General features: G+C 38.7%; 1 protein-coding gene across 13 annotated transcripts in view; it reads right to left on the reverse strand.

The window, feature by feature from the left end:
• CADPS (calcium dependent secretion activator) overlaps nt 1-26,148 on the reverse strand; it is a 483,238-nt gene that overhangs the window by 96,882 nt on the left and 360,208 nt on the right. For 2 of the 13 annotated variants that reach the window (XM_050781208.1, XM_050781199.1), the window contains exons 14-21: nt 25,942-26,043; nt 24,380-24,443; nt 23,858-23,981; nt 21,444-21,512; nt 20,556-20,573; nt 6,946-7,052; nt 1,431-1,451; nt 76-232 (exon numbers count right to left, since the gene is read on the reverse strand). In XM_050781208.1, the coding sequence (XP_050637165.1) occupies nt 76-232; nt 1,431-1,451; nt 6,946-7,052; nt 20,556-20,573; nt 21,444-21,512; nt 23,858-23,981; nt 24,380-24,443; nt 25,942-26,043 (662 nt within the window). The remainder of the gene's footprint in view (nt 1-75; nt 233-1,430; nt 1,452-6,945; nt 7,053-20,555; nt 20,574-21,443; nt 21,513-23,857; nt 23,982-24,379; nt 24,444-25,941; nt 26,044-26,148) is intronic. The other 11 variants (XM_050781209.1, XM_050781201.1, XM_050781210.1 and 8 more) reach the window with 7 other exon arrangements.

A 26,148-nucleotide genomic window follows, 5' to 3' on the forward strand; every position in this document is an offset into this window, starting at 1 on the left:
GGGATAAAGACATCTTAGCAATTGGTTTATCTGCACACTACTTAGGAAAGTCAAACAGTCAAAGATAATACATACAGTCAGTACGGAGAAAATCATTCAGCAGCTGAAACAGTGGAAAACTGTCCCATGTATCTGGAGGTTGCACCTCTAAGGCTGCATCCATGTCTACTGCAAAGAGTGACAGGAACGTCTCTGCATGCTCCACCATTAAATCTGACCACCACGCAAAGGCCTTTGAAATTTGGCAGAAAAACAACAGACAAAGAGGTGATGAGCTTCTTTCTCGGACATAAGATGTGAACTCTAGCCCTCACTGTTCAAAATTAATGGTGCATCCAGCAGGGTTTGGTAATTTTATTGTAAAGAGAACAGAATTTTTGATACAATTTGGGCGCTAAGTGTCTAAGGCAGTGCTTTGTGTGATTCCAGGCCTGCCATAGAGAGCCTTTATTCTGACCTGTGGGTCAGAGGATGCTGCAGTAGAAATGACAGACGTGGAATATCTGTTCAATTTACAATAACTCAGTACGTTTTGAGTCATGCTCTTTGTCATTGCTGTTGGCTAGTTCTTGCTCTAAGGTATTAAAATCTGGGAGTTTCTTCACTGTGTTTATGGGTTTTCTGCTGGTCTAACTTGAAAATTTGCAATTATTGTTCACTTATATCTACATATCTGGGGCTTGTCTATGGTCTCATACAAAAACTCAAGAACTCACGTTTCCTATACATTGGAAATGTTACTCCTATTTCATACTAAGTCAAAGAAAACCATTGTTGCAATTGTCACAAAACTTTTGAGTTGAAATCTTTTTAAGCAAGGAGCCTTTGGTTTTGTATCCAGTCTGGAGGAAAGATCAGGCTTAGGCTAGAAAACACTGAGTAAGATCAGGACTTATTTTTCTGGGGGTTGGAGACATATGTACATTGAAAACCAAAAAATATCAGTGAAGTAACTCATTTTCATGCACATGGGCCCTTGGAAATCATTGTGCGGGGTCTCAGGGGGTGACATTCACATCAGACTGAGCCAGATGTGAATTCAATTCAAAGGCATGCATGCATGTTGACTAATCATTTCTGGCAGGGAGCATGCAGAATGAGTGGCAGTGTCAACAGGCCCTGTTTTGCCGATTTCAAAGAGAGCAGAAAAACAAAAACAAATTGCCAGCCCCTTCTGGTCCCCCACATCCCCATTCAATGCCGCAAAGTATTTACATTGGAAACACTTTCCGGAGCATTCACCAAAAAAAGATGGGAAGGCATTTGAAAATATGAAAGATGATTATGGAAATAATTCCATAAATGATAGGGTTTGTTCAATGACCAAGCTCTTTTGTGATCTATTAGTTATTAGAGGGATATTCTAACAGCCACTAGGAGGCAGAATAGGGGTCCACCTCTCTTCTTTCACCAGATTTCACTTTACTTACTTCTCCTTTATCAACATGTGGCTGGTTTGCAAATTAAATGAAAAAAATCAAGTCATGGACCATTCTGCAAGGTTGGCTTGGCTGGAAATAGACACCTGCTGTTTCCATTTTAATTTACAGTAAAACCTCACTGATTCAGAGTAATGTGAGAGGGGAGATGCTGGCCTGTCAGCAGAAAAAGCCTAACTTATTGGACTTTCTAAAAAGAGATATCCTTTTACTGTTTTTGAATGTAGCCTATAATTGGACACTAAAGTAAAAAGTATTCATTAAGTCTACATTAGTTATTAATGCATCATAAGTGTAAAAGTTTTTTATAGGTAAGTTGACTTATAAATTGAAGTCAAAGAAACAGTAGATTTAATTTCATAGATCCTAAGATGGAAAAAGGGTATTGGATTCCTCTAACTTGTAAGAAGAGTCATTAGAATTTCCTGAGAAAGTTGAGATCAAGTCAAATATATTACATAAGAAAAATTAAAAGAGTCACATCTGCAATTGAATTGTCACAGATTCCAATATTTGAGTCTGAACCGATGAGGTTTTATTGTAGTTTTACCACCTGCAGATGAGAGCCCTGGGGTTTAGGGCTTACTCCACTGACTACCTAGCTAAGTCCAGTAGATAAAGTAGCCCTCCATGCCACCCCCAGAACTTTCCCAGCCACCAGTCTTTTAGGCAGAGACCATCTAAATCCTGGAACTTGCTGGATGAAGTTCCATCTCCACCCCTATGTGGAAGGCTGATTCTCATCAATCCTGATTCCAGATATTTGAAAAATTCACATAGTTACACAAAATGTTGGCTAGTACTTATTCTTTAGTTATTCAATTAACTTTACATCTTCAGGATGAGTCCAAGAAAAGTTACTGGGAAGATTGAGTTGCCTCCCCAGACATGATTTGCCCTAGAATGACAGGAAAAAACAAAACAAAACAAAAAAAAACGAAGCTCGAATGTTTGAAATTAAAAGTTTCTTAAGTTTCTTAACCCAATCTCGTATCTGGCTCTCATCAGCAATTTTTTTTTTTTTTTTTGAGACGGAGTTTTGCTCTTATTACCCAGGCTGGAGTGCAATGGTGTGATCTTGGCTCACTGCAACCCCTGCCTCAGCCTCCTGACTAGCTGGAATTACAGGCGCCTGCCACTATACTTGGCTTTTTTTTTTTTTTTTTTTTTTTTTGTATTTTTAGTAGAGATGGGGTTTCAACATGTTGGTTAGGTTGGTCTCAAACTCCTGGCCTCAGGTGGTTTGCCTGCCTCGGCCTCCCAAAGTGCTGGGATTACAGGCATGAGCCACCGTGCAGGACCTCTTACCAAATTTTTTACTTAACAGTTGCAAACCAGAGGTCATAAGAAGTGCCACTTCTACGATCTATAGAGAACTTACTCCCTCATTGTAATTTAATATATTATTGAGCAACTATCTACCATCCTTGCATTAATAATCATTTAGATATTAATAGCCCTGCAAAGAACGATGACTACTGTTGTATGAATCATTGCTATTGGAGTCTGGTAGAACAGTTTAGGTATCTCGTGAACCAAGAGAATTTAAATTTGGGGACTGTAGAATAAGTGAGGACCAGAACTATTTTTGTACATTCAAGGAATTCTTTTCAAAACCTTGTAATCAAACCTGACTCTCCAAGAAGAATAAAATCATTCTAGCAAGGGCAGTAACAGCCAGAAAGCCAAAGTGTAATTCCAATTAAATGAACAGAATCTGTGTGACTGGGTTGGGAAAGGCCAGGCTTAAAAAATATTTATTTTATGCTTGCTTATACAGGTGAATGCTATTTTTGTACTTGAGCTAACTCACAATGTTCATGGGCATCTAAAGTCTTATAAACCTTTTCCAAAGACAATAAGGAGAATAAGGAGTTATACTTTGGCTACTAAATACTTACCCAGAGTTTTTCATTATTCAAAGACAAAGATGTGTGCTTTAGGGGTACAGTCTACATCAAACGCACTGTATATTTTGCACACAAACTAACATGTATATATGTACTCATCTAGATACCACAATACATATATACATATACATACGTATACATAGAGAGAGATTGGGAAGGTGTAGCAACCATACATAAAGGCATAATTTGTGTGTGTATGTTTGTGAATAGATTAGACTCTGGAAACAGAGTTAAGCTGCAATTAAGAGATAAATGTGACCACTGCTACCATATACTGCATATGTGTACATACAATGTATTCTTAGCTAGAGAGATTTCTTTGCTTGGGACATTTAATTACTTTATCTTGGAATTTAAAATGTCTTTAAGGATGATTTTTTATTTATTTATTTTTAGGTGGAGGAGGCAAGCCTACTAGTTACTTTGATTTGAGTGGTACCACCAAACAGCATGGCCACACAGCCAAGATCCAAGCTTAGGATTTAGTCTTTTTTTTCTTTTTCTTTTTTTTTTTTTAGTTTACTGAGCACCCAGAGAACATGGTAGTGAGTATTGATTGGTAGAAAACAATTGTCGTACTTTTCTTCTGGGGAAGAAAAACCCCATGTTTAGTGTGCCAGAGGTAATGCTACATCTTCTACTGTACTCCAGCCAGTCTTGACCCTGGTTGTACACTGGAATCACCTGGGCAGCTTTTAAAAATTACCCATGCTCAGCACCTCCCTGGAAGATTCCAGTAAATTGAGCTGGGGCAAGACCTGGGGATCTGAATTTTCAAGAGCTGTCCATGTGATTTCAATCTGTAAGTGAAAGTTGAGAACATGTGGTAGTGCCTTTCTGGTCCACTGCACCTTGAAATGAATCTGCTCTCAACACATTCTGTTTATTCTGTTCATTTGGTACTTTCCACACAGGTTTTGTCACTTTGATAATTAGATATTCTTATATTTTGTTTCCTTAGCAATTTGTTCCTAGCAACACAAGAGCCAGCCTTTGTGGGGTGCTCACTTTGTGCCGGGCATAACACCAGTTGCTTTACTGAACGTGGCCTTCCACTCTAACAATGACCATCTATTGTTGTCTACACTTTACAGGATGAGAGAAGTTATCCTGGAAGAGAAGAGGCAAAGCTGGGATTCAAAGTCAAACTTCTCTGGCACAGAGCCTAAGCTCCTGGACACCCTGTGTTCTGTTGTTTGAAGGACAGGCTGTCCTATGCCTAGTTGTCTTTCAAAAAGCACCAAGGTAGTTGCCTCGCTGCTCAGCAGATGGAAGATGCTCAATAGGTAGCTTTTGATTGATGGAGAAGATTTTGTGATTGGGTAAAATTATTAATTTTGGAAAGAATTCTGTACGTTTATCTAAAAGAAAATTTGGTCTCAGGCACTCCAAAGTATGCTGAAGTTTTCATTACTAAGTTTTAAAGTTGGTAATGGGAATTGAGTTGATGTCTACCCTATTTATTTGCTTGGAATGGCTTTTGAATATATAAGATTAAAACATTTTGTGATGATGGTTATTAGGGCAGTTTAGGATAAGGATTAACACAGTGAAAAAGGGCTTTTTGGAAAAGTGAAACGTGCCTTGTTTAGCATATAAGCCCTCCTTTGGTGTTTCTTTTGAGTAATTTAGAAAAATATACATCCTTTCTTAGCCCTTAGCAGCCTCCAAAAATAACGTGATTATAGATCAAGTATATCTGTCATTTTTCTTCTCCTCTGATTCACTTAAAAGCACAATTGTGACTGAGAAAACTGTCCTCTTTGTATTTATGTCTTCAAGAATGTGTGGGTTTTGTCCAGCATCATGGGAAGAGCCTCAACCACTCAGATCAGAGGAGGGCAGGCCGGAGCCCCTCCATGCCTCTGGAGATGACTTTGAAGACACCTGAGAAGAACACACTTACCATCACTGGAACCCTAGATGCCTGCAGTCTGAAAAGAACATCCTATAGGATAGCATAGGAAAAATATTCTAACCCACTTAATTGTTTACATGTTTGGAGGTTATCGATTTGCTTTTCCTTATCACTCATGGCTGTGCGTTGCGGATAGATGCTGTATGAATTAGTTCTACCTGCCTCAAGAGGTCTTACCCCCATTCTCTGAGGGTTTTCAGGGAAAAAATTCTTCAGCACTCTCTCTATATATAAATACTGTATATATGATTCACATAGAGACGGTTGTTGAGGAAGATTAGTATCACTCCAGCGAGCTACTGGTTACTCGGTTTGGTACTCATCTGCTGTAATAAAGGTAAGTACAGACAGACATAGGAAACTACACCAGGCTAAGGACAGAATCAAGGCAGGAAGGAGGCGTTGTGTTGGGATGTAACTGCAGTCGTTGTTAAGTATATCAATTGCTTCATGCACGCACAGGAGAATCACCCACATTGACCCTGATGTGGAGGGTCACCCATTTCACAAGCAGTCCACTGGAAGTTGCTGTTACATTCCTTGGGTCAGTGTTAGAAAGCAGGAGCACCAGGAAAAGTCCCATTAGAAGACATGGTACTGGAAGGGCATGCACAAAGTATGACAGCAGGTGGCTGGTTCATTCGGTTTAGTCACATACCTCTTTCCCCTGCCACGATCAGCCAAGATTGAATAAAATAGTAGAAAAACAGGGAGGAAATTTAAATATGCAATCAGGCATTAGTCGGGATGGTTGGATTTATGGTGTATTATGTATTATTTAACTATACTGGCAATTTCCATTTAGTCATGGAATGGTCATTTTAGGTACTTGAGAAATTACTTTTAGGAAATGTCATTTTTCCCCTTTGTTGTAAATCTGAGTGTAGAGATAGGGGGAGAATTATGCCATTTTCAAAAAGATTATTTTAAGAGAGATGATTTTAAATCTCAATTTTGAGATGAGCATTGATATAACCATTTAACCATCATGAAATTTTGGAATCTTTTCTTGAAAGTGTTAGGTTAAGTCCTTATAGGTTTGGGATTTAGTTAGCCTTGAAATCCCTTGGTTTATAATTATTATCAAAAGGATCATTTTGATAGTGGTTTGTTAAAAAAAAGTAAGCTATATTTATTTAGATGTATGTTGGAGAATCGACAAGTTGCACAACACAGAATAATTTGCTTCTATCACTGTGTTTAACAACCCAGGCAATCTAAGATTAAAAAAAAAAAAAGAAGAAGAAGACTCTAGTACAAGCAGAGTAAGTTACAGAAATAAATTGAGAAAGAAGGTCTCTTGTTCACACACCAAATAACTACTAATAAAAACAACAGTGGTGGCAACAAAAACAATCACAAAAAACCAAAAAATATTTTGTGTTCTGGACAATGATAACCAGATGCTGCTTGAATGATTAAAAAGCACTCACCTCATTTGTTTGTTGCTAGAACCATCTGAAAACTTAGGCTGAAACATACAACATGCAACCACTTTTTGGTTGTTCAAAATAACCTTCCAAAGACTTCTTGCAAAACTTCCACTTTCATTCCCTTTGCAATCCCAGTTAAAAGAAAATGGGTGTTAAGGCATCTTATTCACAATCTAGATGGGAAAATCAGCTCTGCAAGCTCAGCTAAGGTACAGTAAGATACTCTTCCCACCAAGCCTGCTCACCTCTGCATGGTGCTCCTCATTTTGCTGAAGAACTTCAATGACTAGTTCAGCAAGACGTATTGTATCTTCAAGCTTTTTGGCAGGAGTGATTAATCGGCCTACATTTTCTGTAGTACAAGAGTTTGTGTTAAAATTCAGCGAAAGTGGCAGGCTAATTTTATGGCCATTAGAACTAGTGGATAAGAAATTGAGAGTAGTTATCAGTTTTTTAAAAAACAAAATTCATGCAAATGTTAAGTGCCATGTAATTAGTGAGCAAACCATAAAGCCATTTTATTATTATCACCATCATTATAATACATATTAGGAAAAAGCAGTGCTCCAGCTTCAAATTTGCATATGAAGCTATAGTAGGTCTATGACAGCACATTTCAAATTTAGTGACATTTTGTACACATGTTCTTTAAAGACAGCATAAAGGTACTATATCACTGTCTAGATTGTATTTACGCTACCTGAAGTGGGAAGGTTAACAGGAGTTTAATGTTGATTGTTGTTACATTTGTTTTTTAGATTAGTTATTAAATGCTACAGTGTAATTTTTCATTGCAGGCCCGCGTATGTTGAACGTTCATTTTGAAAATGCAGATTCAAATGTCTGCTTCAAGTTGTCCAGGGAGGAGACAGAAAAGAAAAATTGGATATGCCTGGGCCATTAGTCAGGAATAATAATTGTTAAAAGGGTGTTAGGAGTAGATTATTGAATGGGTTGTGGTAGTTTGTGCTACTGGTTGTTACAATTGAAATTTTATCAGTTAAATTGCAACAGTGTACTTAATTGTTTTCTTTGTTTTTAGTTTCTCTTAAACTGAAAGTGTTGTATTTTTACCCAGCTCAAGAAGAACCTGAACCCTGGCTTATTTTGCCCTCTTTTTAGAGCTGAGTTCATGAGTTTGACAATGTCATTATGTTCCAAAAAATTACAAACTGTTTTCCTTTGGGAAAAGAGTAATATTTAAAACATAAAAGAGGTTTTCTTTTTCTTTCTTGTGATGGAGTCTCATTCATTCTGCCTCCCAGGCTGGAGGGCAGTGGTGTGATCTCAGCTCACTGCAAATTCCGCCTCCCGGGTTCAAGTGATCCTCCTGCCTCAGCCTCCCAAGTAGCTGGGATTACAGGCACCTGCCACCATGCCTGGCTAATTTTTGTATTTTCAGTAGAGACAGAGTTTCACCTTGTTGACCAGTCTGGTATCAAACTCCTTACCTCAGGAGATTCGCCCATCTCAGCCTTCTAAAGTGCTGGGATTACAGGCATGAACCACTGTGCCTGGCCAAAACATAAAGGTTTTCTTGGCCAATGAAACTGTTTGGATTCAACCAGTTTGAATTCCAGGGGAACTTGTATTTCATGTTTAGCCCCCTTCAAACCTTAAAGCCTCAGAGTCAGAGCACATGGGATGTAGTGAAATAAACATCATTTAGTAGAATTCCCCAAGTAGGTACATATATTTGCAAAAGAACTGGCAAAACTTATTTTCATCTTTTCATCTGAGGCAGGTATATTTTGGCTTCAGGATGTTTCTTGCTAGAAACAATTACCTATTACTAAATAGGAAGGTTTCTGGCAGGCAGCAGGGGTTGGGAGGAAGTAGGCAGACTTAAATAAAATCATAAGAGATTGCTAATTTACAAAAACAAAAGTTTCTTAATATTCTTTTATGCATTTCTTAGGTAGGTAATGAACATATCAGGTCATTAGTAATTTAGGATTTAATAATGAAAAATAAATTCAGTGAGACACTAAGCAAAAAGGGTGTTCTAGCAAATGGGATGTAAGAGTGATTAGTGGGACAGGGTAAGATTAGCCAGGTGCTGAAAGTCTCAGTCTAACAAGGCCTGATGGCTAGTGTGATAAATGGGCTTCCTGGATTCAAGTCAATGGAAAGCTCCATTATCTCTGCCACACCCAGATGGAATTGTGGCTGGATATGGTTAGAGCCTGAAGGTGGGGCTATGGGAAACATACACATGTGGATTAGGCAGAGAATAACCAACACTCAGAATAAGGAGATGTGGGAGCTTAGGTGCTGACATCCCATTGCCTGGTCTAGAGCAATACGTGTTTAGAGAAAGAGTGTATGACAAGATTGACTTCTGTGCTTTTGGGGGCATCTGACCTGTTAGTAATTTGATAAATAGACTATCATAATTTCATTCGTAGACTTTCAGGCATTTCTAGAAACATACTGTGTATATATTTTTGGGTAATATGTGTAGAGTGAGGTATTTGCATTTTGATAGTAAATATGCACAGGCTACTATTTTTTATTAGTTGATATTCACATTTACACATCAATTTGCAAATTCCTCATCCTATGCTTATTACCCATTTGACACATACACCCACATACATACATCACACACTTACATACATTTTCTAGTAACAGACAAGTCTGCACATTAATACAAATCTGCAGGAAATCCCACCTGGGGCACATCTTTGAAATCTCTTTCTTTAAAAATAGAGAGCTTTGTCCTTTTGGGTGAAACACTCACCAAATCTAGGGGAATTCTGGCTGTTTATGACATATGATACATAAATAATTCCTACCAATATTTTTATGCACTTAAAAAAAAGTCAATAATTTTTATGTTTGGAGAAATCCAAGATGTTGCAGTTAGGACCACCTGAAAATTTGTTTTAATAGGCAGTACTCTTAGATTGACTACAATAGATATCAATAGATACACATAAATTGTGCATGTGCATGCAGCCATTCTATGAGTGTTTGCACATGTACACAGATATGTGTATGCCTGATGTATATATACAGACAGTATGTTTAATAAAACCCTTTGCAATTTTACTTGAACATAAAACCATTAAAGTGAGCAGGTTAAGGATTCTTTAATCTACAACACTTGATCTGCCAATTAACCCATGTAGCCAGTCTTTCATTTACTATTAATTAGCCTTGATTCCATCATCTGTAGATCGAGCCACATTAGTGAGACACTGCACTATTTTCCTGTTTGTTTGCATAGCTGCTGTACTACTAGCTAAATGGCAAAATGGAACTACTAAGATGTTGTCTTTAAAGAAAACATTGTGCAAAATCCTTTAGCACTTCTTCCCTCTCCCCAACAGAAGTCAAGGAGAAATTTGTGCTTAGAAATGACTTTTTTTTTTTTTTTTTTGGCCACTTCTGCTGTCTTCAAATGAATTACAATATTCCTATCCCCCAACCTTGCACTAGCTGGAGCACTGATAAAATGGAACTAAAAATATAGTATACTTAAGAACCATTTCATACAATAGAATTAAGCTCATAACACATAAAAAATTGTCATGCAAAATGTTATGCAACAACAATGTTATTTTGTGCTGACATTGAGATTTGAAAATGTTGCATATGTCAGACATAGCTAGACAAAAAAAAATGTGGACATTTGGAAATAAATGCTCTCTTTTGAGTATCTCAAAACCTATAAAATTATACTTGAGAGCCCGAGTCTCAGCTTAGTGTTCCAAACTGAAACAAAATTTCAAGAAGAAAGGTGAACAGAAAAGCAAACTAAACTAGAAAGCTGCCAAGTAGAGGAATGATGAAAGTTTACAGTACTTGATTTTGGCCTAGGCATGCCTTTGAGCCTCTGATATAACATGCTGGTCTGCGTTTGGGTGGGTGGAGGAGGAGGCCCAGGAGGTGGCAGGGGAGCTGCTTGGGTAGGTGAAGAGAGACAGTAAAAAAGTAAAGACAAAGTGACTTTAACACAGGGTGACAAGTAAGATGACAAACTCTGAAAAGAACAACCAAATAAGCAAAAATGATAAAACACAAATGGAGAGCTGCTGCTTTCTTGGCGATACTTCAACACTACAGAGGTGTGACATTGTTCGACAAGGACTCTTACCAGTGTCACCAGCAACCCCCACCCACCACCACCACCACCGAGACACTCAGAGGCTGAATGCAAATACCAGATGCTTTATCCAGATGGATACACATGAATGATGGCAGCAGCAGCACTGACCAAAAAAAGATACACTTCGTACAATGAAGAACACCTATACGTTAATAGCTGCTTCTTCCTTACAGATGACCAGAAATAGGACTTGATATATTAATAGTTGGAAGATCTGGCTTGTCATCCCCCATATGTTACTTACTTTCTACATAACCTTGCATCTGCTACTTGAACCTCTCTGTGCTTTAGTTTCCTCATCTATAAATTGAGAGTATCTTTTCTGTATATCTTACAGGGTTGCTGATAAGAGCAAATAAAGCAATCTATGGGACAGATCTCTGTAAAGCTTGAGATGCCTACACATGTTTATTGTTACCTCCACATTGTGAGAAGGCTGCAATTAATTGCTTTGCAAAAGCAGATGAAGGGCCGTTATTAGTTCAAGTGAGCTAGGAAATATTCTTGCTCCCTTTGTGGAATTTCAACATGTCAAAATCTGTCATTTTGGGGGAAAATGTGTGGTATCTGATTGTTTCCAGCTCATTTAATTATTTTCAATTTGGAATTCTCGTGGCTTTTATATTGTGGGTTGAATCATATATAAAAACTTGCCAGCTTATCAAATATGTTACTTGCTATTCCAAATGTTAGAATACTGTAATCAGCACTTGACCCATCTGTCATGTGGTTTACAATATCAGCACAGCAAACATCTTATAACAATAGCCTCTCCTTCAATACAGGCACAGAGCACTATCAGCTTCTGCAATTCTCTCTCTTTAATGAGTGTCTCATTAACCTTGGACCTGCTCCTTTCTAATAGTTCTGGTTTATACAGCAATCTGTATGGTGAGAGGGACATACTCCATTGCCAAGTTTGCTTTTTGGTTTGCTTGAATTTTCAACTGGGAAAATGAATTTTACTGCAGGCATATAGGAAATGGAATTCTAGTGACATTAATAAAAAAAAGATGGAGAAATATGGATAAAATATAATATTCTAGTAAAAATCATCATTAAAAACAAAAGTTGGTGAGATCCTTTTCTTGCTGGACCATTTTAATGTTTAGAATACAGGACAAAAAAATTACCAGTTTCCTCTTATTCAAATTGTTTGGGAAAAAATGTGTGCAAATAGAATTTGGAAGACTCAGTTTTAAATGACAATCATTTAAAAGGAAGCAACTACTAATCCTTTTATCATAAAAAATAGTACTCCGTATTTTATATTTTGTTAAAATCTGGTTTTCCACTGACAGCACAGCCTAAAGTTAAGAGCATTTCTGTTAATTCATCCTCATGGCTCTTTCAATGAATGCATGTTACCTGCATGCGCAATTCTCATGGAAATTCCTGACTCATTCTCACCCAGTTAAGTGAACCTGGGTAGAGAAAGACTTGATCTGGTGGTGAATAAAACAATAAAGCGCCCCTGGGTTGATCCATCACCCAGGAGGCAGCAGATACATATTTCAGCTAAATGGGTCTTGATGAGAAATTCATAAAGGGATTTCCTCCTGCCAACTGTCTGTCCAGAATTCTGACAGTGAGGTTTGCCACCATAGAAAAACAAGCTCCCTATTTTTTTTTCCTCACAGAGCAAAACAAAAACATCATACCTTGGTTTCCAACTTCATTTACCCAATTACCATTGCTCATGTTTACACAATTAAATCTGCTTGGCTTCCAGAGAGAGAGTTAAATGTGACTGCAGAAAAACAAAAAGAGAATTCCGCTGCATGCTCATCTAAGCCAAGGAAGAGATGCATCCGGGAGCGAGAGACACTCCAATTAGCCCTTAAATAACCTGACCATCTCTGGCTCCAGCTAGTGAATTGCCAGTCTCTGAAATATCATATGAGAGATGAATATGATTGATGGAAACTCACTTGTTACCAAGTTCCAGCCTATTGATGTGTTGCTGAAGATGTTAGTGTTTGTATTATGCAATTACAGAAAATAACTAGCCTGTAGCAATTTGCTATGATTTGGGGGTGGGGGTAGATAAAAGCTCAAGTAGGAACAGAAAGCTAAGCAGATAGCCACATTATACTATCCTGAATACCCAGCTTCCCTAAAATGATGGCTACATAGGCTTAAAACATGCAAGGTTGAAATCTAATACAATTTCTTTAGTGGGATGGTCTATTATGTATACTTGATCCCCTTGATTCTCCAATATCCACTCCCTTTCAAAAGATTCCAGCTCTAGGTCAGTCTAAAGTATGTGTTAATAAAGGCTATTGGATGGATCATGGATTTTTCCTATGTTTTCATTGGAGGCATCATTGTCTCTTCCCTGTAAGGACTTAGGTGGTATAGCTTGTCTAATCTACCTTCAAAATGTGTCTTGATTTTATCTCACACCATACTAGATCACGTGCTCATCCACACTCTTGCCGAGGGGGTGAACATGTGACTCAGGTCTCATCACTTCCACCTCAACTGTTGCTAAAGCCTCCAAGGCAGCCTTCAGTCCCTTTTCTCTTCTGCAGTTCATTCTCTGCCATGCAGCAGTCAGAGTGATCTCTGTTAAGCACACATCTGAACTTGTCATGCTCCTGCTTAAAAACCTTTGAGAGCTTCCCTTCATGATAAGGGTTATGCCTTCATATGCCATAAAAAGAGAGTGCCATCATAGCAAAGGTTCAGCTCCTCTGTTGACTCTTCTACCTGAGCACTTCTGGCCCCTGATAACAGGAAATTATATACATTTGTCTATCTCCCCCTCTGCCAGGGAATTCTGTATTTCTAGGGCCTACAGCAGTGCTGGGGCCAGGGTAGGTCATCAAGTATCAGTGGAAGGGAATCCTCAGTGGATCCTGTCCAATGCAATGCTTTCATGAAAAATAAAATACTCTGTGTTTTCAGTATACATACAAACTACACAGGAGCTCTTATCTCTTATCCAAAGTTCCTGGTTACTTAACAAATGTACTAAGCTGAATTCTGAATAGTAAACATCATATCTTAAGCTTCCAAGCCAGAGAATAACGTCAGGTGTCTAAATTCAATTAAATACTATTTAAGACAGCTGGGCACGGTGGCTTATGCCTGCAATCCCAGCACTTTGGGAGGCTGAGGCGGGAGGATCATGAGGTCAGGAGTTCGAGACCAGCCTGGCCAACATGGTGAAATCCCGTCTCTACTAAAAATACAAAAATTAGCTGGTTGTGGTGGTGTTCACCTGTATTCCCAGCTAGCTACTCAGGAGGCTGAGGAAGGAGGATTACTTGAACCCAGGAGGTGGAGGTTGCAGTGAGCCGAGATTACACCACTGCACTCCAGCCTAGGTGACAGAGCAAGACTCCGTCTCAAAAAACAAAAACAAAAACTATTTAAGATAATTAAAAATAATTTTATTTAAGTTAATACAAATTAATTTAAATTAAAGAAAGAAATAACACACTTGTGATGGTTTTTCTTCTCTAATTTGGTATCCTATGCCAACTCAGGCTTCGTTTCTAGGGCTCAGCTGTTGCATATAAGAAAAGTGAGCATAATTCTGCATGGACATTGTGTTGGAAATCTGTCCTTTTATGTGCAAGAACCTTGCTCAGGGGAGTTACCTTCTCTACTCCATGTTATTTTGGTGGGAATTCCAAGGAAAGTATCCTTCAGGGACAATCACATGAGCTACATCTGGCCAACCATAGTACCTCATACCATCATGAGTACTATTATTGGCTCTGGGGTTAGCATGTGACCCAACCTGGGCCATTGTGGCCCTTCTCTGGAATTGTATACAGTTGCTTGGAGAGGAATGCTCTTTTTCTTCTGGAGTCATTAGCTAGGATAAAACGCTGGTGCTATCTGTGGGCATGTTGCTTCGCAAACTTCAACCATTAGCTCCAGTCACATTAAAGAAGGCTGTTAGTAGTTGGAGATATGAAAACACATGAACATTTTTCATTTCTGAGGCCAACTCCTCCATGGATTTCCTAGCTACATGAGCCAAAAAATTCTCTTTTTTTGCTTAGGCTATTTGAGTTCTTTTTTTCCCTGATTCAGTAGTACTACTAAGTACTCACTTGGCCCCCAAATAAACTTTTATGTACATTGCCACAAGCAGTCTTGGGCAGGAGCTTGGAGCATCTGGAGGGATGATGAATAGAGGCAAACACTGAAACAAGGCTAGGGAACACCCCAGTCAGTACTTCTTGGGGGTCCAGCCTTTGACCTACATCATGCCCTTCTCTGGCACTATCCCCTGCTCTGTAATCAAAGACTCTGGCCTGGGTAAAATCACCTTGTACTGCATTCCTGTGACACCTTGCTTCTTCCCTTTACTATCATCATCAGATTGTGATTGCTTGTTTCATGCCTGTGTTTTCTACCCTTTTTTTGGTAAGCTCAACAAGGGTAGGGAGCATGACTGCTTTTGCTCATCACACACTTCCCTGGTATCTGGTATAGCTCCTGGAACCTAGTGGGTATTTAACAAATATATATGGAGACTGCAATGTTGTGTTTGAAATTCATAATAGAAAGACAATTTAAATACCTCTTATATTCCCCTTGACCCTCAAAGTGCCATCCCTGGATCAGCAGCTTCAACATCACCTGGAAGCTTGTTAGGAATGCATATTCCCAGGCTCCACCCCAGACCTGCTGAATCAGAACCTACATTTCAACAAGATCCCCAGGGATTCAGATGGACATTAAAATTTAAGAAGCACTGTTTTATGATTCATTTCTGAAATGAAATGATATCTTTATACTATACATTTTAACTTGGAAGAACATCCTTTTAAATACTTTCAAACAAATTATATATATATAAAATGAGCACTTACTATGTGCCAGGCATTTGTGTTAAGAGATTTATTTGGAATATGTATTTTAATCTTTGCAATAATCCTCTGGGGAGGAACCATTATTAGCACCTTTTACAGAAAATAAAAGTGAGGTTACAGAGGTTAGAAAACCCAGTGGAGGCAGGAGAAAGATTTGAATTTGGGGTATAACAAATCATTGAGTGCTTAGGCTGGTTTTGAGGTAGTGTTTTCTTGGAGTTGCACATATATGATTCTAACATGTGGATGCTGGATGTCATCGAGTGTCCTACTGGACGCTCAGACCAGTTAATGGATTGTGGATGGGGCCGTTATGTCTTGACTGAAAGGTAAGGAGGCCTTGTGGGGTGGTGACGGCTCTTGAATAGCATACAGGACAAGAGACTAGAGAGTCACTGACTACTCATTTTATTTTGAACCTGGCTTCTTTTCTCCGGGCCTTGATTTTTCCTCCTGTCAATGATCAAGAAACCTCTTTGTGTCATACAATTTCGTTGCTAACAAGTCACAAGCATTTTATAGTGTAGAAGTTGAAAATGTGGACTTTGGAATTAAACAGGGTCGTGTTCAAATTCCGACTCTACAACTAACCAGCTCTTTAACCTTGGGGAAGTGACTTAACATCTTTCTACTTCAGGATTTCTATGCATGAATGCGTAAGTTCTTATTTCATTGAAGTAAGAGGCACATTTTAACATTTCTGAAATCCGGATGCATCTTATGTTTGATAGCATGTCATAATATAGTATATGAATGGCGCATCTTATAATTGATGGACCTTTGATTCAATGAAATATGGTAATAAAACACTTATCTCACAGGGTCATGGTGAGAATTAAATGAGATATGCATAACTACTTAGCACATATTCAGTTCTCAACAAACAACGTTTATCATCATCTGCAACATCACATCTTTTTTTCTGATAGAAGAGAGAGACACTGATTTCATATTTGTGGGTTCACAACATATTTTAACACATCCTTTTTTTTTTTTTTCCCAAAATCTTTCTTGGTGACAGTGTTTAAAACACGTTTCTCTTTGTCCCCATCGCTTATTGTAAAGTATAGATGAGGTGCTAGTCCACAGAATAATCTGGTCTTGGAAACCCTGATTCATGCACCACTGAAACAAAAAGGGTGGAAAGGCTGGGTGTGGTGGCTCATGCCTGTAATCCCAGCACTTTAGGAGGCCGAGGTGGGTGGATCACTTGAGGCCAGGAGTTCAAGACCAACCTGGCCAACATGGTAAAACCCCGTCTCTACTAAAAATATACAAAATTAGCTGGGCGTGGTGGTGTGTGCCTGTAGTCCCAGCTACTTTGGATGCCAAGACAAAAGTATTATTTGAACCCAGGAGGCAGATGTTGCAGTGAGCCAGGATCCTATCACTGCACTCCACAGCAAGACTCTGCCTCAAAAAATTAAAAAATAAAATAAAATAAAATAAAAGAGAAACACTTAGTCCCTCATGTATAAGACATGAAGCATGAGATGGTCCTCATCTCAGAATGGCCATCTTGTGGGGATGAGATTCACTATTATTGAATTCACTATTATTATTGGTCCCTTTTGGAAGACTGTGGGGTGGTGGCTTGGCTCTATGTTTTAGTGGGTTTTACCAGCTTGGTTCTCTTTCTCTCTTTCAACAAGCCTTAGATCTGTAGGAAATTTGCCTGGAGACAGAGAAAGATACAAAACCTCAACATCACAGAATCTTTCTGGAAGTCCTTTCGATAGATTTGACCTGATCTAGAAGGTTTCTGTCAATTGGAGAGAAAAAAAAGTCCACAGTTCTTTGACAGCCTTGGGGAAGTCTCAACTGCGCTTGGGAAGACTTTACAATGTAAAGATTTTGTCAATGATTCAGTTCCAGAAAGGACTGCTCTGTTAATTTGTAGCCTTCCTATGTGAAAAGTGGTAGGTATTATACTTTTGACCTTATCCATTGAATGAATGGATATTGTCTAAGTGCTCACCACATCAGCTAAAAAGTCTACATGGTAGAAAGAGACAAAAATGCATGGTATTTAAATTCAGACAGACCTGAGTTCAAATCCTGCTTCAGAAAGTTACTTATCCTGTCTGAATCACAGCTCCTTCATCTGCAAAGGGTGCAAAAATAAAGCCTTCCTTATGAGTCTAAGGTTAAGATTGAATCAGAAGCCCTTAGCACAGGGCCTAGGCCCATAGATTCATAGGAGGCTGCTCTCTTCTCTCTCTCTCTCCCCACCTACCCATCATTCATCCATCCACCCACCCACCCATCTACCCGCTCTCCTCTCCTTTCCTCTCCTTTCCTCCTACCTATTTCTCTATCTATCTATCTATCTATCTATCTATCTATCTATCTATCTATCTATCTACTATCTATCTACCTACCTATTTATTCTGTCTATATCTATCTGCTGTCTATCTACAAATCATCATCTGTCTGATTTTGCAAATCCTTGGCATATTTGAAGGAAAAAGTTGTTTTATTTCAAATTCCAGTGGAATCGTTATGATGCTCAGAAAATTATGCAAGTATTTAGCCAAGAACTGAAGCAAAACAGCAATAGTAGTGTAGACTTTCTCAGAGCTTTCTGGTTCAGAATGTGTGACGGTTTAAATGGAAATGTATTTAAAATAATAGAATTCATTTGCAGGAGTCACAGCTTTTCTTTCATAGACTAGCAGGCTTTTGCATCTTTTTTTGGAGGTACTGTAATTAAATTGAACATTTAATTTCTAATAATGCCACCAGACATAAAGCATAAGTCCACCAAAATGCCATCTGCATAGCCCTGTAGATTCTTAAAGCATAGTCTGACTAAAGGACTCAGCAGCTGTCCATATTTCAGTCCCCAGTATTCTATCCACCTCCCCACAATTTGCACGTGTAACTCCGGTGGTGCCCTACCACCTCCATACAGTTGGTTATGCAGACCTATCCATGAATTTGTGCTCTATTCTCATTAAGAAAATTGAAAGGGGAGGGAAGGGGTATGAAAGAAAAAATTTAAAGGCCAGGGAAGAAGTAATTATGATTATGATTGCAATTGAGACCTGATATACTTAGAAAAAACTTCACTATACCAAGCTTCAACCCCATCTCTGCTTTAACCTTAACTTTTAAGTCCAATTCTACCCTATTCCCTCTCTTCAGTCCTTTCTCTTAATTCCTGCTAGTGTGATTTTTCTGCAGTGTAAACCACCAAGCTATCCCTTTGCATAAACAGCCTTCAGTGACTCTTCATCACCTTTGCAGTTGAGACCTGTGGAATCTTTCCTCTGAAAAAATCCATATGCATGCAAAAGTTGGCATGATTTTCAAGTTAAGAAATTTTGAACCACGAGATACAGTCTGAACTCAGCATTATTATGGCATAGAAAGACCTCTGAAGTCCTGTCCCTGCCTACCTTGCCATCATCAGCACCCACCCACTACTATCATCATTTCACTCTGTTTTGCAGCTATGTTGAATTAATTACAGAGTAGTTAAAAGGGTGACTTCTGCCTGGGCTCAGATTCCAGCTACTCCACTTACACTTCTGGATGTGTGTTTTTTAAGTTCTGTGCCTCTGTTTGCTCATCTGTACAATGGGAGTAATAATAGTTCCCTCTTGTAAGGGCTTTTGAGGAGAAATAGGTTAATAATATGCTTAGAATCATACCTGGAACACGATATGCATTAAATAAGCGTTCATTATTTTTTATTAGCTATCTGGTTTTACATATTTGCACATATTACTATCTTGATGTAGGATGACTTTCCATTCCCAATCCTAGCTCCCCTTCGTTTATTCTAATTCATCTCTCAAGATGCAGTTCAATCCTTACCATCTCTTGAAGACTTCCATGGTTTTCTGACAATGCCCCATCCCTCTTACACATAACTCTACCAATAGGCTTTGCAATATACTTATTTGCATATATACACCCATTTGCACACATACTCCATGAGGCTAACAGCTATTTCCCTCTTGTTTACATAGTCTCTGGCTTTTAACACTGTACCTGCTACAGGGTAGGCTCCCACTAACCATTTGTCTAATAAATGAATGAATGAGTGAATAAATGATTGAATAAATATCTTCCTACCAGAGAGAAAGGTTCATGTGTCTTGAACATAGGTTTATGAGTCTTCAAATACTTATCGGTATCCCTATGCTTGGAATGTACTCAGGAATGCTTTCTGAATTGTTTTGAAATGTGCTCAACTGTTAATTTGGATTAACTGATAGTTATTTTTGACAACCCTTTAGACTATAAAAACGATGATCTGCATTCTAATTTATTAAAGTTTTAAGTCAGACCTAGTCTCAAAATAGGATCAGAAGTTTTGGGACCAAACAAGAAAATTTCCAAAGCCAGAACTTTCCAAGAGCTTTCCTCTAATAAAACTTCCAGCAACAGCCCCTGTTTGGTCATCCTGTCCATGCTTCCTGCTTTATCACGCGATACATACAAGAACAACATGGACACAACTTCTCTCTGTCTTGGCTGATAAACATTCATCAAAGAACACGAACTTCTCAATAGGGCAGAAAACAGAAAAAAGAAATGAAAAACAAAGAGGAAGATTCATTTGGTTAAATAACTTTTTAAAAAATGCACATGAGGCCAAATCACTGGAATCCTATAACCAAGGATGAAATGAAGCTCTGCAGCAAACCAGAATTCTATTCCTTTAAATTCCTTTAAATTCCTTATGCCTTTTCAGAAATTCTGCTCTATAAAGGTCAACATCAAATGGGCATGAGATGTATTTAGACAGCACAAATTAACTCCTTAAGTATTATTGCAACTCCACATGGCTCTCTGGGAGTACATACCTTAAGGAGCTATTGAAAAACAAAAACAAAAACTGAATATAACTCAACAGTCCTGATAATTTATAATGCATATACAATTGGTTCACCTGCATCCTTTTGATTCTCTATTTGAAAGAGAGAGCACAACAAGGAGAGAAGAGAGAGAAACAAGAACACATATGCAGAATTAATGAGCAAGTGGACCAAAATGCCCCCCACTTATGTGTGATACATGATATTGGAAAGAAAAAGTTGCCCTTGGGTTCCCACTGCCCCGAAGTTTGGGGGCCAGCAAAAAAAGTCTCCTTCACAGAGGTGGAAAATGCTGCACAAATAGAAAATTAGTAAAATTAAGTTTAATGTGAAATCAAGCTATGAAACATACATGAACTCTCCAAGTGACAATTAAGTCATATGTTCTAGGCAAAGTTTAGAGGACAAGGACAAGTCAAAATCTCCAGAGGGAACAAGGAAAAGCTTCCCAGCTTGATAGAGAACAGACAGGAGGCGTATAAGATCTAATTTTTACAAAGAATGGACCACCTGGTGTGATCTCATACCCATAATAATTTGGCATCTTAAACATGGAAAAGAAGGCATGATTTTGCCCCAAATGTCCTTTATCTGACACCTAACGCATTGCTCCCCAGCCTAGCTGCTACCTTTTGATTGTGTACCAGTGACAAGCACTTTACAAATTAGGGTTACACACAAGCAAAGTAAAAATGCATTCAGGTCACAGACAGAGAATAACTGAAAAACTTACAGACAAATCTGAGTTTATCACAAACAAATGGCTTAATTGTCTAACCTGTTTTAGGCTGCTAAAAAGTGACTGGACTTCTCACACTGGGTTTCACAGACAGAACCAACAGACAAGCCAATGCTAAAAAACTTGAAGCAAGGAGAGTGAGTTGGTTTGGATCTGGATTTTCTTGAAATAATGAAAACAGAAAGAGTGAAGACAGCATGGTGAGGAGGTGGTAGGTACTCACGAATGGTTAAATCCATCACTTGGGAGGCCAAGCAGAAGACAGGATGCTCATACATTTCTCTCTTTTTCCCTATAAAAGAGGATTTGGGCATGCAAGAGGCTTAGGTCAGAGGTAAAGAGGTTAAAGGTCATAGGTTAGAGGAAAACGTTACATTAGCTCAAAGGAAAATAGCCACAGAGTATTTTGGGATAAACACAGGATAAAAGAAAAAGGAGCTTCAAAATTGGAGATCTACTGGATTAACCATTCAGCATGCCGTGAGTCACGAGAGAGATTGTGACCATGATTTTACACGTCTCTTTAGAGCTGTTTGCAAGAATACAATGACCAAAACATCATGAGTAAAGGGAAACAAAATTTCATTGATTTAAGGCTCCAAGATACTAAGGATTTCAGACTTTAGTATCTAAGGCTCTTGAGGTATTTCTTCATAAACATAGTCTCCAGCAATATTACTACAACTTCTTTCCAGAATTCTCAGATAACTAAGCTGTTAATTCTCACAGAGGGGCTCAAATGTAAAAAGTGAAAGATTTCTTCTCTGCGGGTAGGATCAGAGCCTTGTAAAAGAAAGTTGTCTGTTAGTAATATCTTTCAGGCTGCAATGTCTCAGCCTATGGTGGACTATGTTCATGAAAGAAAACCTGATACATGCAGCCAGAGGATGTTGGGTTGTCTGAATTAACAATCCCAGCATGCTTTGAAATTGGTGTCTCAGACACTTTTGCAGAGGTCACATTAAAGTGGCTGAGCCAATCACGGACAAGGAAGGAGAGAAGCGGAAGAGAGCAGGTAGTGTGCAATGAGGTACTTCTCTGAAAAGAGAGTTGAAAAAAAAAGAATTGGTTTCTTCAAAGAATCCCCAGACCTAAAAGTCACAGTGCAAAAGATAATTAACACAACCAAGAAGAATTGAGGCACAAAAGGAAATTACAGACCAGCTGATCTACTTTGGAAATGAATGCATTTTTACTTACAGATCTTAAAGTTTGTTTTTGGATAGATTTATCTGAAAGAAGAGAGCAGATCTTACCAAAAGACTAGTAATAGCTAGACCAAGACCTATGAGGCAGCAGCCATGGCAACAGAACGTTTCTTGATCCCATCCCATCTCTGGCCTTGCCTAGAATTGTTAGGTACCTGGCTGACTTTACCAAATACAACCAATCATTACATCCTGGGACAGTAAATGCTGGAACAATTGTTTGCTAATATAGCCCTTTAACAACCTCTTGTTCCTCTATTTTTGTCACTCATTACCAAGTCAAGAGTTGATAAACATCCTTTTGGTGCCCAATTCTTAAGTGTTTCTCCCTGGATGCATAACAATGAATTCATTACCACTGGTACACAATTTGCATTGTCAGACAGACAAAATTGAGAGAGGGAGGACGTGTAATGTACAGAACACTGTGAATTTGACATACTCTTAACCTAATTGTCTAAGGAAACAAGGATTTTGGCAGAGTAAGTGATGGGGTCCGGGTGGTTGGTTAGTTTCTTTTCCCCCCAGTTGTCTTGAGGCAGACAATGTGCATTTGCTAGTTTTAGTCAGGTGTCATGTTTCACGTGTGAGAGAACATCAGATTCCAGAATGCGGACACATTGAGTTTTGCACACAGAACTTCCACATTTATACACTTACACCACTGGTCAAGTTGGGTGTGGCTTTCAAATCACCCTATAGCAGCCAACAGGGTAACAATGAAAAGTGATTAATACCTTCGTGAATGAATAGGTCCCAAAGAACCATATCTTCTCAAATAGAGTTTACTCAAAGCGCCTTTGGTGATTACTGGGTCATCAGTGACCACTTCCCTAAAACTTGAGAGGGCAGTGGTAACAAGCATCTAAGGTCTGGTGTAACAACAATGAATGAGATCTAAAGCTAACCTGGAGCCATCATAGATGGCTCAGCACTAACCTGCCATTGAGTTTGAAACACTACCAAGGACAAGGTACTTTCAGGGGCAAGAAAGAGGCAAAACCTTGATCTTGCTCTTTGCAATTCTTGTATTGCTTCCAATGGTATCAGCAGCGGACAACAGACTGCTTTATTTTCTTCTGTTTAAAGAAGGTGGCAATTCTAGAGAATTCCTTTATAGGAAAACATCAGCCACAAAGCCGATACTTAGGGCCAACACAGACTCTCAGAAGGACCTTAGTTATGTGATAACATCCTGTTTTCAATATTGTTCCCTTACAAAGGCTGTTTTCTGAGCCCCTGTGATGTCTTTTAATTCATTTCCTTGGCCACAGCCAAGGAAACTTCCACATTTCAAGTGCTTCCAGGTTTCAGCTTAATATACTCAGATGGACCACTGTTTTCGGGTGCCCTTCAGAAAAGAGAAAGACTTCCCCAGGGAGGCATAGCAAAATTTAAATTCAAAACTGGGGGCAGAAGGGAGCCTTACCTTCGATTTTGGCATACTCTGAGAGCCGAGAATAGTTGACTAACGCAGCCTGTTCCAGACATTTACGGATGACTGTTTTCACCTCCTCTTGTGGCACTGGGGTAACAATATCTTTCATCAAAACCTTCAAGTAGGAAAAAGAGGGATAACTAAGAAGGTTCAAGCAAATGTGTCACTCATCCATACTTCTTGGAAGCGTGAAAGTTTAAAATCAGTTCTTTGTGACTTAATACGGATTGAGAGCCATGCTTAAAGAGAAAGCACCAGAATTGCAAAGCATTGGCAAAGGCCGCCCATTAATCAGGGAAGGGCTAGGAACATATCTTCCGTACATCCCATTTGGGAGTTTGAAGATAAAATATCAAGAGTTTTGGCAGTTTCCTCGCTTCTATTCTGATATTTGATGAATGGTAAACAAATCCTATAAAAATTACAACTAGGTCATTCAACCAAAACATTTCGTTACAATTATGCTTATGTCTTTTTATATATATGTGATCTATCTTTTACTTTCATTCTTACCCTTTCCAAGAGTGAGAGAGTAGCTTTCAAAGCACCTTCAGGTCGACCAAATGGAAAGCAATACCTAAAAAAGACAAAATTCTTCAGGTTGCCTAAATTATTACATTTTAGCATGAAATATGCTGCAATTTGATTCCTATAGCAACTCTCTCTGAGGAATGGAAAATGCTTTTTATTTTGTCACGTTGTGTTATGTTAATCTGAATTCACACCATATATGTGTGTATATAATGTATATATGTGTATGTGTGAATAATGACTAAAGAGGGACTCTGCAAATGTCTGCAGCAGAAAAGAATATTCAGAGTGGTGACATAAGGCTCTGTTTAGATTTCTATTGTGAAGGAGAACTATTCGTTAGCTCAAATGTGACCTTATATGTTATTATCGAGACCGGCATTAAAAAAGTATTAGTTGGAACAGGCTGAAATTCAAATATACTTACTTAAGACCCTAAAAGATCCATATATGGAATAGAAAAGTGGATTTAGAGCAAATTCATGATTCTGCTAGCTGTCCTTCCCTGCTTGTGGTTTCCTATTGTTATGGACCTTCTGCTACTGGTAATGCATTTTACACATAGTGTATGGTCAATAAGGATTTATCCAGGAGGATTTTGATGCCACAGAAAAAAACTATGTCAGGTACCACTACGAGTTCCAGTGACTGGTTTCAGGTTGTCACCGGCCCTTCAGAACACTGTGCCTGGGACAGAGAGACTAGTATGGCTACTGAAACCCAGACTATCTTATATAAGCATCCCACTTCTTCCACTTGCCAGCTGGATTGCCCTGGGCAAGTTCCTTAACCTCTCTCAGCCTCATTTTATTCCTGGTTTAAATGGGGATTATGATAACTAATAAAGTTGTTATGACATAAGTTAATACTTCTCCAGCCTCCAGTTCTGTATCGGTATATAGGAAGTATTTAATAAACAGGAACCATTAGAAATGCTATTATTATTTTTCAGTTGCTATTTCAGGATCTCTGGTCCAGAACCACCAGGACAGCACTAAAAACACCTAATTTGCTCCAAGGGAGAAGTGGGCTATGTGGCGTAAGGTTCAAGCGCAGAACCTGCTGGCTCTCTTGAGTATGCAGGGGAGATTCAACCCACCCAGGCTGATCCAAGGTTCATTCTTTCCCTGTGTAGCCAGCTAGTCCTGTTTCTGAGGTAGTGGAGAAAGTGGAGACTCTCCTAGGAGTACCACTGCCTTCCTTCCTTGTTCACTATGTTCTGATTCACAAGATTTTTTATTTATTTATTTTTACTTAGGACCCTTGAAGAAACTTCAAATTCAACTTTTTATAACAGACTGATGACCAGGGTGAGCTCAAACATGGAAGAATTTGTTCTTTAAGTGGAAATAACATGAACTTAAGAATACGAAGTTTCCTGGTTATTGCGGAACCATGTCTGATTGATTTGCTTGTTCTACTCAGTTATTTCGAAATATCCAATGCATCCTCTGGTAGATTTACAGTTTTGGAAAAACTAAGCCCTTTAGTTTTCCTTCCCACTCTCATCTCCTAATTAAAACCCTCCAGCCCCAGATCCTTACCTAAAATGTGTAATCTGATTTTCTAGCAGAACTCGGAGCCTCTCTTTGATTTCTTCAAAACGTTCCTTTTCTTCAACAGTCACAGTTCCGATTCCATCAGGCCTGAAAGAAGACATGTCATGAAATGACGGGAACCTCATATGCTGACACCATCAAATCAAATCTCTAGCAGGAGGAAACTGTCCATTTTAGAAGAAACAACTACAA

Source organism: Macaca thibetana, chromosome 2, assembly GCF_024542745.1.
Source record: "Macaca thibetana thibetana isolate TM-01 chromosome 2, ASM2454274v1, whole genome shotgun sequence".
Classification (NCBI taxonomy): domain Eukaryota; kingdom Metazoa; phylum Chordata; class Mammalia; order Primates; family Cercopithecidae; genus Macaca; species Macaca thibetana.